This window comes from Sinocyclocheilus anshuiensis, unplaced genomic scaffold, assembly GCF_001515605.1.
Source record: "Sinocyclocheilus anshuiensis isolate Anshui unplaced genomic scaffold, SAMN03320099.WGS_v1.1 scaffold51, whole genome shotgun sequence".
NCBI lineage: Eukaryota > Metazoa > Chordata > Actinopteri > Cypriniformes > Cyprinidae > Sinocyclocheilus > Sinocyclocheilus anshuiensis.
In genome coordinates, this window is record NW_015548296.1 from 2,408,693 (window position 1) to 2,429,347 (window position 20,655).

Sequence of the window (20,655 nt, forward strand, 5' to 3'; positions counted from 1 at the left end):
TATGGTAAACTATTCAACTGTAAAATGACTGTAAAAAGCATGATTTACAGTTCAGATACAAGTTTTCACAAAAACAAACTTTTATAAAATAATACACTTCACATTTCAGCCTTTAAACCATTTTTAAGAAAATGGATGAATCAAAAGTATTAATTAATATATTTAAACAATTATCAATAAATTATTATATTAATTAAATAACATACAAACACATTTACTGTTTCGATTTTTATAATGAATGATCTTCTTATCGATTTACAGCTCTGCGTGATTGAAGGGTAAAAACATGGGTCGATTTTCACATTGGTCTGAACAAAAAACAACCCAATGATCCTGCGTTCTAGGACCGCATTTCTAGGACTCTATTTTTTGTGACAGCGCCATCTAGCCAATTCTATTCCAACAGAGGAGACCTGATTCACCACAAACACCGTCAGATATCCACCGATCCGCCGATCATCTGACGGTCTCTGACGACAGGGAAGCGTCTTACGCTCTTGCCCACGTCGTCTTTAGAGGACACCAGGTCCTCCATCTCGGCGCGCAGCAGTTTGTTGGTCCGGTCCAGCTCGTCCTTCAGGTCAGTGAGGGTCTCCAGCTCGCGGGCCAGCGCTAACACGCGCGTCTCTTTCTCACGGGCCTCGGCCTCGGCGCGGTCGCGCTCCTCGGCGTAACGGCCAGAGATCGACTTCTCCTCAGCCAGCATCTGAAAACAGCAGCGCGTCAACAGTTCAGCAAAACCTTTTACAGGGTTCCTGCAGGATTTTTAAGCTCAAATTGAAGACTTTTTAAGACCTGCACAAATAAAATGAATACCATGAGTGGGGCAGGGCAATGTCTATAGTAACATATTAAACTGTAAAAAGCATGATTTACAAATTTTTACAAAAACAAAAAGTTTTATAAAATTATACACTTCACATTTCAGCCTTTAAACCATTTTTAACAAAATGGATGAGTCAAAAGTATTAATTATTATATTAATTTAAACAATGGTTATCGATAAATTATTATATTAATTAAATAACATACAAACACATTTACTGTTTCGATTTTTATAATGAATGATCTTCTTATCGATTTACAGCTCTGCGTGATTGAAGGGTAAAAACATGGGTCGATTTTCACATTGGTCTGAACAAAAAACAACCCAATGATCCTGCGTTCTAGGACCGCATTTCTAGGACTCTATTTTTTGTGACAGCGCCATCTAGCCAATTCTATTCCAACAGAGGAGACCTGATTCAAACATCAAACAGATGCAAAGAACAGATCCATGGAAACTACTCATTTTTTATCTTTCCATCTTTTTTTAATGTAAGAGCTGGCGTGAACTTGAGTGTTCAAATCGAGGGGGTGTCAGCAATCTCCATTTAGCCTATTTAGCTGTGAAAAACAGTTCACTGTGCTGCTGGATGTTGTTAATTAGTATTTGTATTCAAATTATTTTACATTTATTAAAGTACTAATAATCACACTAATTTGTACTGCATTCGTTTTACCGTTTACTGCACTTTAAGTGGGTCACACATCAAACGTGAAGCTGCTCTGCGACTAATGAACTGAAGTCTCGCATATACACAAGTCTTTCTTTCCAAAAAAAAAAAACTGAATTTAAAACCAGAATATATATAGAATATATTGAAATAAATTAGGTTAAATATTTCAAGAGGGTTACCAACAGGTATGTTTAGGGTTAGGAGTTGGTTAGGACAATAATTAATTGTATACAATTAAACAACTACATACTTCCTTAAAAATAATAATATACATAATTGAATAGCAAGTGCTATAAAATAGTATGAGCCGCTGATACATACATACTGTACATACAAAAAAATAAATTAAATAAAACAACTTAAAAAACAAAAAAAACTACAGGGTCCTAGAAATTGCAGGAAGGAACACCCTACTCACAATAACAGCCTTATTGAAAATGCACATTCATTCTCTGCCAGCAGGAGGCGCTTTCGGAACGGCAGACCTATAACTGTTTCCACGGTAACGGCAGAACACAAAGCAGCTGCAGCACCAGACTTTGAAATGGTGCAGCGCTCATGTTTATTTAATGAAATCAAAGCCTTTTGAAGTTTAATCGTCACATTAAGCTGTATCGCAATTCTGGTCCGTACCCAAATTTAAGAACTCTTGAAATCATAATTAAGTCTTTCTTGTACAATTTAAGACTTTTTATGACCTTAAATTTGATACAAGTAAATTTAAGACTTTTTAAGGACCAGCGGGAACCCTGTCTAGTATCACCTGGTTTGATATTTTGTTAAGAAATTATGTTTATTCATTTTTGAGTGTGACTTCAATGTACAAAATATATTTTGGAGCCACTTTACATTTTTAATGAAATGGTCTGATGTGATTTGTCTTTCATTAATAAATAATGAGCAACCATTAAATATATGACATGAATTAAATAACTTCCAGCTCAGTATGGCTGTACGGTATGGGTGTTGCTGAGTTCAGGTGTGTGGTGCGTACCTTGGCTCAGGTGCAGTTTGCTGTTGAGGTGCGTGTGTGGTAGTTATGGTTGCAATCTTCTCAGCGTTGGTCAGCAGTGATGCATTGGAGGACTCTGCGGGAGGAACATCACAATCAGAATTCTTTGTTGAATGGAACTTACAAAAATAGCATTTAGCTTAAAAATAAATATTTTATAACATTATAAATATCTTTACTGTCACTTTTGATCAATTTGTGCATTTTTGCTGAATAAAAGTATTAATTCTTTTCTTTTTTTTTTAAATCACCAAACATTTGAATTGTAGTGCATCACGGTTTCCACAAAAATATTAAGCAGCAAAAACTGTTGTAAACAGTGTTTACAACACTTATAATTAAAAATGCTTCTTGAGCACCAAACCAGCATATTAGAATGATTTCTGAGCAGCCTGAACATCTATTAAAACATCTCCTTTCGTCCATTTTTGTGTGAACTTTTAGTTTAATTGATCTTGGATAATTTGCTTTGACCGCATCAGCCTAACTCTTAAGTCAGCTGTCACCAATGAACAGTCTGCTGTTGCTTGCGCTCAAAGCTGCTTTAATTCCGCCCCACTGGGCAGTCACTGTGGGAGAGAGGGGGAACTTTGATGAGTGCACAGCCCGTGAATCCCACCGTCTTAAAATAGCCCTTCCCCATCACTCTGTTGGGAACAGACTTGCCGTTCTCTCTCTCTCCTCTCTCATAGATTTATCTTATTTTTTCCTCTTTTCTCCACTCAGAAAGCACAAGAAATGCATAAATTATAAATTATGCATAAATTAGGCAAAGAAACCAGAAAAAAGGCTACAGTTTAGTAACTGCAGTAAAGTAGCATCCAGGGGAAAAAAACCCAATGAACCATCTTCGCCTTCCTGTAAACACAACCAGACGTACACACCCACAGTCTGTCAATTTTGGAAATTCCCATAGTATGCCAGCACTCTCCTCCTCTCTGATTAAAGAGTATGAAGAACTCTCAGACAGACCCGTGTATTTGGCATCACGCATTAGAGTAAAGCCGAGACTTCACTGGAAACAGCTTTCTCATTATTGCATGCCTTCCCTCTGAGGAAAACACTCAATGTAGTGCATAGACACACTGGCACATGCAAGCACATACGTACCATGAGCTGTTATACCTTAGGCCAACACTTATGTTTCAGTGTCAATTCTGGCTCACTTTGTAGGCGAGATGAGACTTGATCAAAGAAAATAAAATGCTTAGTACAACTAATTGATATAGGTTTATTTTTAGTGTGAAAAGGGACCTGGGTTCCAAATCCAAACTGAATTTAATACATTGAACTTGACAGCCAGTTATCATCATGCATTTTTGTTGTATGGAAAAAGGCAGCTCTGACATTTTGGTCCAAACGAAAAAAGAAATAAGAGCATGAAGCAAAATGAATGCTTGAATGGGTAGATGATGACAGCTGCAAATGATTTGCAGATTTGAAGTGCAACTTGATACACCCGTGCAAAGTGTGATTACATTTAAGCATGTGGTTTTTGTCACTTTAAATAAACACCTTTTTTAATCAACAACAACTGTGCAACTTAAAGGGTACAACAATAAGGGAGGCGGAATAGTAATATCTATAAAAATAGAAAAATATATTTTTCATTTACTTTCTAAGTACATATACGTATTTTCTATAAAAACATAAACAGGTTTTTGGACAAATAAATAACAATAATTACTGTTCAGTTCTGACTTAATTTTCAAAGCTGCAATTTTTTCTAAAACTTTCATTTAAAAAAACACTTGCCACTAAAATCTCCAGGGAAACATTGAAATGTGTATGATGCTTCTGCACGACTGTGTCTGTTCCCCGATCAACCTTGTTGGTGTGCCATCTGTCATTATTACAACAGCACAATATGAAGGCGCTCTGCCTCTAAGGTTAAGAGCGTGTTGAATATTTATTGAGCAGGTTCCTGTTCATTATTCTTCTTCTAATAATGTTGAATGTATCATCTACATTATTACTGTGAGGCTCGCGAGAGCAGTATGCTGAGAAGCCGTGCTATTACACATATTGCACACACCCACATGCACCAATATGCTCTCAAATCAGCGAGCGAAGGCAAAGAGAATGAGAGAGAGGAACTGACCGTCTCCTGGAATGATCCGCAGTGTCACCGTGTTTCCAGCCTCTTTGATCAGGTTGACGATATCCGAGTGGGACTTATTGGTGATGGAGCAGCCGTTTACAGCCAGGATCCGGTCTCCGACTTTTAGTTTCCCACAGCGGTCAGCTGGGCTTCCCTCAATGATGCGACCTATTTTATGAGGCATTGCCACACATGCGTTTCCAGCTTTTGGCCAACAGTGATTGAGCATGTATGAGTTTTAATTAAGATGGTTATTTTTTATTTTTTGGTGGGGATGGAGAAAGGGAAAGAGAAAGAGAGAAAAAGGAAAGAGAGAATGTGTAGGGGTTAATATACCAAGCCACCAAGCCAAAGTGCCAACATTTCTCATAGAATGCCCACAGAATGTGCCCTGCAAGCAAAACACACCTTGTGACAGACAAAAGCATGTTACTGAATGGACAGCAAAGGTATTGGGGGGGGCAATAGCAAGAACGGACATAGGAATCTATTGAATTTGGGACTATTAAAAGGCATTTGCATGCTACAGTAGATCACCCTGAACATAATTTCTGTAGCACTCTTCAGATCCTGTGAATAATCACCACCACCACTTTTGAATTTTAATTACATGAAAAAAAGGTGTAAACTCTTGAAATTCCCTCAGAGCACCGCATTGTGATAAATTATGAAAAACGACTGGGAAGCATTAGGATTACTCAAGTTTGCACTTTGTGGTTCCTTTTAGCATGACAGGTGATGTTAGCCGTTTTGCTGAATTCAATCACAAAAATATTGCAACAAAAATAGACTAAGGACCATTTGAACAGAACACCTTTTTTGCATAAAAAAATTCAAGGTCTAGAGATGTGTTTTTTAAAAGTTGAGCAACATGAATGCTGTGGTTTTATAGCCAGAAAAAAAATAGTAAATACAGCAGACTGGCCCCTAAAACACTTCTTTATTCTTTATTGTGACGAATCAAGGCTCAGCATCCTTTTTAAAAGTCTTTTTTATATTTGACCTTTCAGTCAATCAATTTTTAGGTGTCACATCCTGCAAAATATATATGTTTGATCAATCTAAATGCTGTGATGGCATGTCAGCACAACTATAAAATATTAATTCAACCTGTCATGCTTGTCACACCGCTATGAAGATGATTTGTTGTTTGACTGTAATACTAATGACTGAACTCTGTTTATGCTCTGAGGTCCTCGTTCACAGTGACTCTGGCACAGGAACTCATGCATTTCATCACTGTAGTAAACTAGTGCTCGCTGTTATTCCTCTCAAACACGGATCTGTCATTCCTCTCTTCCGTCACAATGCTCTGAACAAAACTCCCACATGGAGTAATCACCGAGCCTGCTGGATCCAGTTTTCACTTACGTGAAGGCTGCCAACGGCACTATTGTGAGTTTAAAAAGTGGAAGCGTTCTGATGAACATAGCGAAGAAAGATCTGAGTCTGTAAACATGGGATGTCATACTTGATTTGCTTTTTTACTAACTTGATCTCTCTATCAATTACAGTTGGTTAAGAATACTAATGGCAAGTGCTGCTGGCAACTGCTAAGACTAAACGGTGAGATATGGCCAAACTAAATGCTCGACGGCCATCTTGTGTAATGGAGACTGGTTTGGTTTTGGGAAGTAGAACAGAAATAGAGCCCCACGCAGAGAGGGTGGATATCGAACCCTGCTTCAGGCAGACATTGCAAACACTTCCTTTCACACTAAGAAACTCGCAAGAAATGCAGATTGGCATAAGGAGAATACGAAGAACCCACACCCACCAAAAACTGAAAACCACATCTAAAGTGCCTTTCAGAGGCAAAAAGCTCCCAGAAAAAATGTGCATTTCTCAGTCATTTTCTCTTTTTATAATATAAAAGATGTGAATAGGAATATACGTGATTACTTTGCTTTTTCCCATTTATGCATTTAACAGACAATTTTATCCAAAGTGATTTACAGTGCTTTCAGTGTCATACATTTCATAATTTTAAATGTTTTCTGGGATCAAATTCAAAACGTAGGCATTGCTAGTGTCATGTTCCACCAATTGAGCTACTGAGATTTTTTTTTTTTACCAAACTGATAGGCAGGGCCAGACAAACTTTGCAGACTCACAATTTGATGTGCTGATTTTGGACACAAGACTGTGGATCACAGACTGTGATTCCAGGTTTCCACAGTTATTAATATCGTAAATCTATCATAAAGTTTTTTATATTTAAATTTAAAAAAAATGTAATATTCATTTACAACACTATACTTTGTGGTTTATTGGCCTGGTATTAAATTACAGAAAACTGGTTAACGTTGCTGCACGAGTGTTTCTCATAGAACGGCTCAGCGAGTGACAGCAAATTTGACACTTTCTTTCTTCTGATCAGTGTAATCAATCTCAATATTTTTTCCTCCTTTTAAAATGTCATTGAAATGCTATCATGTACTTTTCGTTTGCTGCTGGGGCAAAATTATATCTGTGGTAGTTTCTGTTTACCACTATATAAGTATATCCAAATATGACGACTTCTGCTTCTGAGAACCTCGGAAATGTGAAAAGGGTCCATTCTATTTATTTAATATAAATGTAGACTAAAGAAATAAAGACATTTGTAACAATTAAATGTAATGCATTAATTAATTATTTAATAAAAAAAACTATCCGAGCAATCTTACCGAAAGTGCTGCCCGCTTCAGGCCTCGACACTGACGACACAATGACAAATCCGAATCCCTCGTTCTCGCCACGTTGGATCTCCACATCGTAGGGCTGGATGGCATTGGGGACCACCGTGTTGTTGCTGCCGCCCCCGCCTCCGCTGCCGATGCCGCTGGTGGAGCCCGAGCCGGAGCTGACCGTATTGAGGGAGTTCTGGCTGCCCTGCGGCGTGCGCTTCTCCTCGGTCAGAGATGGGGCCTGTGTGCTGCTGTGGTGAGAGGAGGCCGGGGAAGGAGGCATCTCACCATCCACCTTTGCCACTGAGGAGCAAGAGGGTTGGGGGAGGGTTAGGAAGGTCACTCTGAGAGATTTATTTTCTGCAAGTCAAGGAGAAACCAGCTCCTCGTCAACAAGCTCAACAGGCAAAGGCTTAGACTCAATCACGTTTATGATCTACACACCAAACATGCTTCTGAATTGCTTGAACAGCACATGTAATTACATTAACCGGCTGGTCTTAGATCATTAAAAATTGAGTAATCGCCATTTCCCTGGAAGTTTAAAATATCTTGCCCTGCTTTCTTACAATGGCTACACTGAGACTTGTATTCAGGTAGGTGATCTTGGAGGAGTGAAAAAGGGTAACTTATACTTGGAGACCTGACACATGGGACTAAGAGGCCCGCACAGATTAATTAGCCAGTCAGCAGGTGTACCCTCATTGTCATGTGCCATGAACTCTCATTTAAATAAAGTCTGTCCGATAGGAATTGATAATCAGACCGCAAAATCCTGCATAATTGACAATTCCACTAGTCATGCTGGTCATTACGTTCGGATTGTGGAGTGCAATAAGTGCACATTTAAGCTGCAATTAACACTTACTCTGGAATTAACTCTACCTACTGATATGTGTGATATACAGTATATGACACTGATAGGAAAGCTTTGCAACTGCTTAAAGAGACATGCTGGAGAACTGATTATCTTTTCTGGTCATAACAATTCCATGATCCAAAATTAACATGCTTTTATTTGAACTTGGTGCTCAGAGGGTGCTCATTTTGTACCCGAAGTTAAAAAAAGGTAAAAAATTGACAAAAAAATAAAATTATATAAAATGTGCATTGCTGTATAAAAGTTTGGAATCAGTAAGATTTTTCTTTTTTAAAGAAATGAATACTTGACAAAATGCATTGAATTTCAAACAAATTTCTATTCTATTCATTAAAGAATCCTAAGGACAATATATCATGGTCTCTACAAAAAGATAATAATAAGAAATGGCTCTTGAGCAACCAATCAGCACTTTAGAATGATTTCTGAAGGATCATGTGACACTGAAGACTGGAGTAATGGCAACTGAAAATGTATCTTTGCTATCTAAGTAATACATTACATTTTAAAATATATTAAAATAGAAAACATTAAGCCATTGAAACAGAAGTAGCAACAAAATTAAAAATGTGGCTTGACTTTTTGTGATTGACTCAGGCTTATCTCATCATTATCTCTGCAGGTGACACATTCACCTGTCTGCAACAATAATGCAAGAACAATTGTTAAATAATAGTTTTCATAGGAACAAAATAGATTTTCAATACAAATGTAAAACACAGTTTGATGACTAGAAATATATTATTTATAGCCTGTAATGTTTCTCAACAAAAATCATATTTTGGAGCCTGCTTACATCCATATCCAGTCTTGCGCCTCACGGTCAGGTTGACGTGACCCTGTTTTGCAGCTTGTTGCATGAGTTGAACGACTAGCTGATGGGATTTTCCCACAACAGCCGTTCCATCCACACAAATAAGCTCATCTCCTGATCGCAAACGCCCATCTTCATCGGCAGCTCCATATTTCACAATGTGGCCAATATAAATCTGTACAGCCAGGAGAGACAGACACAGAAAGACAGTTAACAAGAAAAAATCCTTACAACTCACACTGTATTGGCCAAAGTGAACATCACTCCTCGAGGTCCATCACTTTTCAAATTCAGGGTGTCTGTGTCGTGTCAAGGGGATTAATTTTTACTGAAACACTGACATTTCTGCTTATTTTATGACTAATTGTTGTGAAATGTTCTCCAAACAGTAAAACCTCTATGGACTTTTTACACCCCTTTACCAGTCGAAAAGAGCAGTATTACAGTTATCTCTGTATTTCATTCTTCAAGGACTAGAGTCTGAGAAACCGTCTCATCAGTTCAAAGATGTAACATGGCCTTATTAAAGGGAAGAACTGGTGGTCTGAGATATATTTTCTGACTGATCGAGGCTGTACTGCACAGATCAAAGCTTTTGTCAACCTACACACACAGGGCAGATGCATTCACTGGGCACAAGTTTTGCCAAAAGCTGAGTGTTTGTAATGCACTGGGCATCATGCACAAGCTGTGAAGACTGAATCAGAGAACTCAGCCAAGCTTGGACTATTACATTTGGAAAATCTTCAAAGGGTCTATATTTGTTGGACGCCTTTGGAACTGTCAAACAGTACAAGTGTATTTTTGTCTGGCATTATAACTAATTAATAGAAATGAATTAATAATTAATGTTGTTACATTTTTTATCAAATATTTACTTGACAAGCGTAGCAATGTGTTAACCAGTCTTGGTCTTGGACATATAAAAAATATAAATATTAGATGAAAAACTTAAACTTGAAAACTTTGAAAACAAATAAAATAAGTTTAAGAACTAAAATGACTAAAAAAAATAAAATAAAAAAAATCAAAGCTAAAATAGAAATATTAAAAAATTATATTAAAAAAATTATAAAATGGAAAAGAAAATAATGTTCAAAATAATAAATTCTATATTTCTTAAAACATAAGTAATACTAAAATAACGCTGCTGTTCACATTAAACAGGCGTTTATTCATACAATACAATTAAGAGTACTAAATGATTTTTTGTTTAAGATGTTGGGATAGATTGTATATCAATGTATAAAATAACAGTATATAAAAGTATATATTTTAGGTCCTGTAACTGGTCACAATTTCCTAACCTTTTTTACAACTTCAAAACTATTTACCTTCATCATTTCATTTTATATGGTCCTGTGGTGAGACAAATGTATTAATTCAAATATATATAATGTATATATTCTATGTGGACCATATGACAGATGCATGCATAATAATTATAAAACATTTTACAAAATTTAAATTAAATAGTTTAAATAGTCTTATGTATAAATTACAACTAGCCCTAACCACAAGACTGATTAAATGAATAAATAACTATAATAAATATAAAAAGTGAACAAACTGACTAGTACAATACTTGCAGAACTGCACAAATGAGGCCTGCACTCACCGGCTCGCCAGGTTCATTGCCTCCAAGGATCCTGAATCCAAAGCCGGTATCTTTTCTCCACAGGAAAATATCCTGCTCCTGGTAATCAGGTACTGAAAAGGAGGAAAAATAGCTTGAGACCATGATCAATTGACCTGCAGAATGACGCACAAGCTTTGATTTAGAGCCTAAACCTCCCACTTTCAAGAATGGCTGCTGGTTCAAGGTGGTAGAAAAGCGAACAATGTCACTTTAATGATTGCATCTCACATCTGGATTTTTTTTCTAATTGGTTCACACCAATGAAGGTGTAATATAATGACTACTCTGCTCGAATGAATTCGCATAGCACAATCTGATTAACAGGTATTCCCATCAGGGAAAATGATAAGCACTGACACACGTGCTTGAATCTAGATTACAGATCAAGTGAAGCAGAAGACAGAATCCAGAGGTCTTTTGAAGCAGCTGTGCCCTTGAGCTTTACACCCAGTGTTGGGGGTAACGCATTACAAGTAACGTGAGTTACATAATCAGATTACTTTTTTCAAGTAACTAGTAAAGTAACGCATTACTTTTTAATTTACAAGAAAATATCTGAGTTACTTTTTCAAATAAGTAACGCCAGTTACTTTTTTCCCATTTATTGATTGAAAGCTCTCCTGTCCCCATGTTGAGAGAAATCGGGAGTAAGATGTTACTTTAGTTCTAGAATAAATGTGAACATGCATTAATTCATCTCACTTATAAAAATCAGATTTAGTTTTCCTCAAAATGAATAAAAACAGTTAAAAGCAAGTCAGAATATGACCCAAAGCTGCAATAATTAAATATGTTAAATAATACAAATATACTTTATGTTTTTAAGCCCCTTTTATTAACCAATTTGCTGCTGACCTTCGATGATCCAATACTAATAAGCAAAAATTACACAAGATAAACTAACATTTCTTCTTCTTTTTTTATTGCTGAAGAGTGTTGAACTTTCTTCTTCTGCGTTCTACTGTACAGACGTGAATTTACATTTCCTTAAGCCTGAGGCTTTGGTGTGAAAGAGCTTTTACATTTGCCAAAAATAGAATTTTTTATATTAAAAGCAAACAAGCAAGCCCTGCCCAGATTTAAAAAGTAACACAAAAGTATAAGGTAATGCATTACTTTCAATAAAAAGTAACTAAGTAACTTTTTTTAGGAAGTAACGCAATATTTTAATGCATTATTTTTGGTACTTGTTATCCTCTGACCCGGAGTTGAGTTCTATCTTTCAGCATTCTCCGTCAATTGTGTACAGACGTTCCAGAAATGTAAAAGATTATTTGGTGCATGCTCGTTTGAAAAGTGATACTCCTGGTTCTTCCCAGAGATTACTTAGTCCTATACCAAATGGCAATTATAAGTGTGCTAATTGCGCTCAGTGCAATAATACATCCAAAACTTCCTTCTTCTGTCATCCGAGAACGGGTAAAAAATATAGAATCAACTCTGTGATAACTTGTGTCTCCACTCATGTTGTTTATTTGATTCGTTGTCCTTGTGGTTTAGGCTATGTTGGTAAAACATCACGTCAACTTAAGCAAAGAGTTAGTGAGCACAAGAGCTCTATCAGGAGAAAAGATATGAATTATCCAGTTGCAGCCCATTTTCTTGCCCACAACCATGATGTTTCTACCTTATGCTTTTGTGGGATTGAAAGGGTCAATATGCCACCTAGAGGGGGAGATATCGAATTACTCTTACAGCGACGTGAGCTGTTTTGGATTTTTACTCTTCAGACTTTGTCTCCTTTAGGCATGAACGATGAATCACTGTTTAATGTGATGTTATAAATTACTTTTTTTTTTCTTTTCTTTTTTGTGATAGATGTTAATTATGTACCCAGTGTGGGTTATTACTAAGCGATGGTCCTTTGCAGTGATTGGTCATTAATTCTTTTTAAATGTGGTTTAAATTGTAATTTCATGTTTGAAGATACCTGATGAAGGTCATGCGACCGAAACGTTGTTATTAAACCTTTTTGATACTTTTGCACTAATTGACAGTGTGTGGGAATTGTTTTCTTTTTTCCTAATGCATTACTTTTAAAAGTAACTTTACCCAACACTGTTTACACCATGGCCTGAGCACTGTCTCCACCACAGCACTTCCACGTCAAATCAGTCAGGACGAGCAACAGCAGAGCTTCCCCCTCTTTTAGACTTGAAGCCCTGCAGACATCAGCAATCTGTCAGGTTTTACATTATTGACCCTGTAGCTCTCCAATGCATCACATGATGTTCTGTCGGGGACATTTATGCCTGTTAAGTAAGAGACAGCTGGAAACTGTTGCTCTGGCCGGAAATTTCTGACGCAGGTTTCCCGGAGATCTTTTTTAAACAAGCCTACTTTTAAGAATGGGCTTCGGTTTGCGTAGGCTAACAACAAATGCTCTGCGTTTGTGAATCTACTGCAAAGCTATTGCAATGCAGCTGGACGTGTGGAGCAGATGGCAGATACAAGGACCTCCGTCTGCAGTCTAACCAGATGCACAGCAATTTACTGTAACAGAGACAGGAAGTAGAATGGCTCCAGAGCCATACGAAATGGCTGCTGCATGGGCAATTTTCCCATACTGTTCGATCTCCATTAAGCAGCAAGGACGGTTGTGGCAGACTCTGCAAATTGTGCATTATGGCAAAGACAGAACTTCAACTTAGATTCATTTGCGTTAAAGCCTCTCAATGCAGCTGCTCACTGCTCACACTTATTGAACTGAATGTTCTCAAGCTGTTCAATCAAAAAATGTCAATCAAATGGCAACGATTTACCTTTCAAACCGTTCAAGGACTGCAACAGTGTAGTCTGATTTTGGAACTGACTACCATGAGCTGGTTCTTTTAAGTGATTCAGAAACATACACCAGAACTAGTGGAAATCTCAATCAAATGACTCTACTGATTTGGTTCTTGTTTAGTGAATCAAAAACATACAGTCTAACAATGAATAATGAATTACTTCAATAAGTTTGTCTTTTTTTAGTGAATCAAAAATATAATACAATCAGTGTAGTCTAATTCCTGAACAAATGACAGTCTTTAAAGAGACTGTTCTTTTCAGTGAATAAAAAAAAACGTTTGTAAAAATTTTTTATTAAATTATCTTTGGAACTTAATTTTTTCCCAAAAAGGAAAAGTACTTAAAAGAACTGTTAATGGAATCATTTAAAGGAGCGGAATATTTAAGAGGTGGAACTGTTCAATTCTTTGCTATCCCAAGTCCCAACATCTTCTTTCTTAAAGGACTTGCTAATGAGAGACACTAACAAAAGCAGAAACAATGACGACACTCCAAGTTGGCAAGATTTTCCAACCCAAACAATGGAGCACTCCATTCCACAGCCTCTTAACATCTTCTGAAGGATATTCCTGTTAATTAGCCCCCCTGCTCTGGCACACATGAAAGTAGTATTGGATTCACTGGCTCCCACCACTACCAATTATATGCACATTTGTCAAAAGATGTGTTCTAGAGCGCCCTGGAGCGTGTGAATGCACTGATGGCAGGGAGGAGTGTAATTGGTCAGAAGTGCCTCGCCGTTCACGTTGGATTCTCACTGGCGGTGAGTGAGTAGGCGAAAGCAAAGTGAAGGAAAGAAGGAATGGGAAAGGCTAATGAATGGCTTTGGAAGTACAGATGACGGGCTCATCTGAACACAGCTCTCTGATCACAACAGATATAGCAGATCCTAACTGACGACTAATGGTTTACATTAGCTATTTGAATACTGAAAGACTACAGCCATACTCAAAAGGACGTTTGATGTTAATGGACTGCATGGCGGTGTCACCAAATTTGAAATACAAATTACTTAACATCTGCTAATTAATATAGAGGATTGAGTAGCCGTGAGTGGTTGAAAATGTTAATTTGGTTTATGTATAGATTCACTATTAAAGCAAGACACCCAGCTGAATTTAACTCCGCTAAATTTAAAATAATAAAACTCCAGCTAAAGATTTTAATCACCATACTTCCCAAGTTGATTGATTACATTAAGAATTGCATTTTTCCATTGTATTACAATTTTTCTGCTTAAATATGCAAAGGATGCATTATCTGGATAAAGCCAGGTTCAAAATTCTTGTTTCATTTTGTTGACATATTACAGCCAAATGTTCTACAAACTCTACTTAAAAACCTTCAGAAAATTAGATACTGTAAAGTTTGGTGTATGTAAGTGCAACTGAAGTGCAGAATACTGAAAGCATGCATTGAAATTGAACTCTACAGATGCAAATAGATAAAGAACAGATAAAGTGCAATAAAATAAACACTTAAAAGTGTATTATGCATTTTTTCTTTCCACCAGCCTGAAAAAACATGTTATCAAAAGCCAAATTGTCCAATATCTCAAAGTTGCCTGTAGAGTCTTGCCTTAAAATTAGTGATTGGCAATAATCTTTTTACACCAATGTTAGATCTTTTTTTTTATCCAACAAAAACATTTTTAAGACCCCAAAATGTTAATATTCAGCTAAAAGGCAAAGCAGAATAATCATACAAGGAATCCAGCCTGTTCCCAACCAACCAAACCTGATATCCCATTACCAATCAAATATAAAGGAGAGAGCCAGTGATCCGCTGCCAGTGCACCCGCCACCGGAATCCCATATTACTTACGCCTACTTTCATACATGCTCCTGGACTGGGCCCAGATTTTAAAGGGATCTGGTTTCTTCTGGAGAGTTCCGTCTACTGGAGGGTCCTGGGGCAGGCTTGGCAGGGGCTGGGAGGGGGGAGGTGGTGCGACCGACTCGTTGAGCAGGGCCTGGGAGGCGTGGAGGGGGGAGTCAGTGTGGATGCTGCGCTGACTGGACACGCTGTGCTGGGAGCTGCCCTGACTGTCCTTGCGCTCCAACTGTTGCTGTGGTGGGGAAAAAAAGAGAGGAATCGTGAATAGAAAAGAAAAAAAACACCACAACCTCCAAAGTGCCTTTAAGATGGACTGCAGGAATTGAATAAATGTGAAGCAGGCAAGGGAAAAAAAGAAACATGAATGAATGAGTCGAAGGACAGAATGACGCACAACTCTCCTTACCTCTCCGTCAGGATTAATTCAAGTCAGGAATTATATTGGCACATTCAATTGCTATTTTAATATTCTGACTCAACTATCATTCAGCCTCACCTTCTCAACCAATACCCTCTAAGCAATTCAACTCATTATTTCAGCTTTAGTTATCACATTTTGTAAGCTTGTTTCATAAAATGTGACCCTGGACCACAAAACCAGTCATAAGGGTCAATTATTGGACCAATTCAATTTCTGAATAAATAAGCTTTCCATGGATGTATGGTTTGTTAGGATAGGACAATATTTGGCCGAGATACAACTATTTGAAAATCTGGAATCTGGAGGGTGCAAAATCACCTTTAAAGTTGTCCAAATGAAGTTCTTAGCAATGCATATTACTAATCAAAAATTAAGTTTTAATATATTTTTACAGTAGGAAATTTACAAAATATCTTCATGGAACATGATCTTTACTTAATATCCTATTGATTTTTGGCATAAAAGAAAAATCAATAATTTTGACCCATACAATGTATTTTTGGCTAATGCTACAAATATACCCGGTGACTTAAGACTGGTTTTGTGCTCCAGGGTCACAAATATGTATGGTTAATCCTAATATAACAAATACAATATATTAATACTAGAACTGACATCATAATATAATATAATATACATACATACATACATACATACATATATATATATATATATATATATATATATACACAGTATATATATATATATACACATATATATATAAAGTCTGAAAATCTGAAATTCAAAACCTACATTTTAAACAAAGCAACATTAAAATGATTAAGAAATATTTCAGACTATTTCTATGTCACTAATCAAATAAGCAAAGTAGAGTAACTGATCATGTGATTCCTTTGTACAGATGGTCAGATGTTCCAAGATGCTCACTCTCAAATAAAGCTGGAAAAAATAAAGTTTTGCTCAAACTTGCAGCTTGAATAATGCTGCCATTAAAAAAATTAACAACCAAAATTGTTCTGACAATTTAATTTGTAAAAATTACACTTCAATAAAACCACTCCTGTTTTTACAATTATTATATAAATGAATTTAAATTCCTGTTTTAATATTTATTACAAGTAATACATCATAATTTAATTATATAATGCCACTAGTTGGGTCGGGTTATGACATTTATATGGTTCCCTCTTCTACAAAGTCATCTGAAGTTCTTTTTAAACCCACGCACACACCTCTGCATCCTTTTGCAGCCCAGCACAACCTACGAATCTGTGCATTACAGCAGACATCCAGAAAGGAAATAAAGAAGAAATCCAGCAATAAAAATAAAACCACAATTCAATAAGTAGCTAATAAATCCATCCAAATAAAACAGAGGCCATTTGAGACTTAAGAGACGCTCGTCTGGCATTGAGGAGTCATACAAGCAAGCATAGACTCCATTTCAACAAAGTAGAAAAACGCAAGGCTGCCATTTTACCAGAAGAATGCTGATTATTGTTTCTACTATCCACAGACTCACTGAGAGCTGAAATCCAACATCTATCATCAACAGGCTGGTGAAACACAAACGATTAAAAATAAAAACACTTTAATGCTATTCTGTCCCTGAAGCTCAATGGATGGAATCCTGCTGGTTTTGTTGTCTTTGGTAAATCATTAGAGGGCTATTACAGGACGCCCATGTGACCAATGAAACCAGCCCTCCTCCCAGGGGTGAAAGTGAGGGGAGAATGAGAATAAAACACCTGTACTCACCAGTTTGGGGCTCTTCTTCGCAGGTGCCACCCCTACAGAGAGCAAAAGAGACAGAAATATTAATTGTGTGCACACAAAGATTTCACCTTCCCCACAGGCACAAATCTGAAAGCAATCCCAAGACAGATGGATGACTCCAATCAGGGCGCGTGGTGCGGCGGCAGCCCCCTCTCTCTTTCCGTTTCTTCTCTCGTTCCTTTACTCCGAGGGCAGCACGGACCAGAAGACTGACCCCCATTACCCTGATTAAATGCTAAGCAGACCCTATAGACTTAAAGGGACAGTTTGACCAAACCGAAACGCTTACGTCTTGCTTACGTAAAACATAAAAGGAGGTATTCAACAGAATGTCCTAGCTGCCCGTTTCCATATAATAAAAATCGACTGAGCAACAATCTTGGTCACCATTCGCTTCCACCATAAGGAAAAAAGCAGCTGAGACATTGTACGAAATATTTCCTTTTACATTCTACGCAAGGTTTGCTGAGTACATGAAGCCAGAGATCTACTTTCAGGGAGAACGATCCCTTTAAACCTACCAGACACTACGCGAGAGATGAAGACAGAAAAAGAGGAGAGCGACAGATAGAGAGAACGAACGAACGAGACACAGGAAGAGAAACAGAGGAGCTTATGCCCAGACAGGTGCTAAGCTATTACCCATGGAGAAGGAGTCCAAGATACTGAACATTAAATTATAGGCAACGGTCAGTTCCCCTCTTACTGAAACCATCTTCCAGCGTCCCTGCCCCTCGCGATGTTGTTGCCGTAGGATCCTGCATCTAGAGCCAGTCCTTGATTCTCCTGTCTTTTGAGCGTCTCTTTTTTCTCTCCCTCTCTCTCTCCTTCTTCTTTTTTGCCCTCCCCCTCCTTGTTTCGATGTGCATCACCCTCACTCCTTCCTCATGTGTTTGCTCCTTCTCTGTTTCTCTCTCCCCGACGCGAGCGTTCTCTCGCTCACTTTACCATCGTACTCCCTCCTCCAAACACCGTTTCCCTCCCACTTCTACATGCGCCGATGTGCCATCGCCCCCTCCCACGCCTCCATCAGAAAGGTTGCATCTGACAGGCCATGCATAAATTATGCATTCATGCATAAATAGATGTGCACGTCATTTATAGCAGAAAAAAGTAGGAAATTGATTTAAAAAAACGGATGTCTCGCATCGTTTCCACTACAGCAAGATTCATTAGTGTGATCACGCCAAACACAAGTCTGCTTGTGATTTCCCAGCTGGGTGTGTGTTTCACTGCATGGTGCTGTAAGATCCCATGCGCGCGTGTATGTGATCGGTCCTCTGATTCCAGTCTGGCCTGGAAAAAATGCTGCTTTTTGTGAAGCTGTTCCCTTGAGAGCAAGTCGTCTGCGTGTGAGCACGCCCACGGTAACACACATGCGCACTTGCGTCCAGCCTGTCCTGCACACATCGCTCTCTCTTGCAAAGTGCTTCTGCTTTTCATTCCGATACATCTCCAGGTATTCAATATTCCATCGTCCTTTCTGTCGCAAATTGACCTGCTCCATCAAGCCCTGCCTCCAACCTGACTCATTATCCCCAAAACAAACACGCTCATCCTCTGCAGTCTGCTGCCTCCCTCCTCTCGACCCTCCCTTTCCTCTCTATGCCGTCTCCACTACAGTCCATTAATTGTTAAAAGTTTCTGCAGCATCTCTACACACCCTTTTTGCAAACACACTCTCTTCATTTTTCTCTTCTTTATGTATTCACTTCAAATCTCGCACCAAAACGTTTTGTTTGGTACAGTAGTGCAGCTTTTCTGAAAACGTCACAATCATTTGACCTCTGGTCTTAAAGTAACGTCATTGTCATATACTTTTTATTTATTTTTGTGTAATTTTAATTGAATTAATTTTTAAAAATTTAAGTTATATCTAATACAACTAATTTAAATAATTGATTTTATAATATTAAAGTAATAGATGTGGATTATTGTGATGTTTTTATCAGCTGTTTGGACTCTCATTCTGACGGCACCCATTCACTGCAGAGGATCCATTAGTGAGCAAGTGATATAATGACACACTTCTCCAAATCTGTTCTGATGAAGAAACAAACTCATCTACATCTTGGATGGCCTGAGGGTGAGTAAATTTTTGGCAAATTTTCATGTTTGGGTGAACTATTCCTTTAATTGTCTTTGAGAAATTTATGAAACTGTAATTTAAAAAATAGCACAGATTATATGTAGGCCAGGAATAATTCATACTTTTTTTAACTATCATTAAATACGTTCTCTAAATCGAATTCAATTTGTAATATTGATGCATTCAACTAAACGTTGATGATTCCTATGACTAGGCCTGGGCGATAAAACGGTATCGGTATGTATCGACAGTACACCTTCATCGATAATGATAGAAAAAATGTTCGATATAGCGCACGATATAGGCACGTGCTATGAGTGACGCAGACAGCCTACAAACACATGCTGAAATGAGTGCTGTGCCTGACTGTGATGAGGAGATTGTGAATAAAGAATGAATATTAGTCGAATTTAAAATAAAAAAAATTAGCATTTGCATTTGAATGCAAAAACGGTGCAATCGAATGTTATGTGTGCGTCCGGGAGCCTTGTCAGTGGCGCACGAGATGCGGTGATAATGATGTACTGTAAGTGACGTTGTTGCAAAATATTAAGAGAAATATAGTAGCTCAATGTGGAGAAGATCTTAATTAGGTTAAAACCGAAACCAAGCCATTCACACAGAGCGCATATTCAGCGCATTTGACTGACGCACAAACGTGATGTACTGTAAGTGACGTTGTTGCAAAATATTAAGAGAAATATAGTAGCTCAATGTGGAGAAGATCTTAATTAGGTTAAAACCGAAACCAAGCCATTCACACAGAGCGCATATTCAGCGCATATGACTGCTGCACTCACGTCTCACACAAGAGATGTAGCCATGCAAAGTTAAAAAAGTTTAAACTTTTAGAAAACGTCGCGAAATTGTGAAGGTTTATTCCATTTCTCTGCGTCTCTTATGTTTTTAAATGCAATCTGTGTGAATGGCGCTTCGGCTCTTTGGATTAAGCAATGCATAAATACATGATGCTGTTTTGTTCATAATTGTTTATGCAATTTACGAAAATATATTTGATTTATATATGTTAATTTAGACTTTATGCACAATCTTTATAGACAGTTGTTATTTAATTGCATTGAATAAACAATTCAATGCGCTGCATTATTTTGCTCATTGCGCCCTCCTGTGGCCTCGGGAGACAAGACAAAAGTTTCCTTAAAGGGGC

The 20,655-nt window shown here is 37.7% G+C and overlaps 1 protein-coding gene across 1 annotated transcript in view; it reads right to left on the minus strand.

Moving 5' to 3' along the window:
* LOC107655957 (membrane-associated guanylate kinase, WW and PDZ domain-containing protein 1-like) overlaps positions 1-20,655 on the minus strand; it is a 140,866-nt gene that overhangs the window by 7,075 nt on the left and 113,136 nt on the right. Inside the window, exons 13-20 of the mRNA XM_016443591.1 lie at positions 17,381-17,412; positions 15,229-15,472; positions 10,594-10,685; positions 8,958-9,150; positions 7,282-7,584; positions 4,613-4,816; positions 2,478-2,587; positions 446-706 (exon numbers count right to left, since the gene is read on the minus strand). Coding sequence (XP_016299077.1) covers positions 446-706; positions 2,478-2,587; positions 4,613-4,816; positions 7,282-7,584; positions 8,958-9,150; positions 10,594-10,685; positions 15,229-15,472; positions 17,381-17,412 — 1,439 coding nt within the window. The remainder of the gene's footprint in view (positions 1-445; positions 707-2,477; positions 2,588-4,612; positions 4,817-7,281; positions 7,585-8,957; positions 9,151-10,593; positions 10,686-15,228; positions 15,473-17,380; positions 17,413-20,655) is intronic.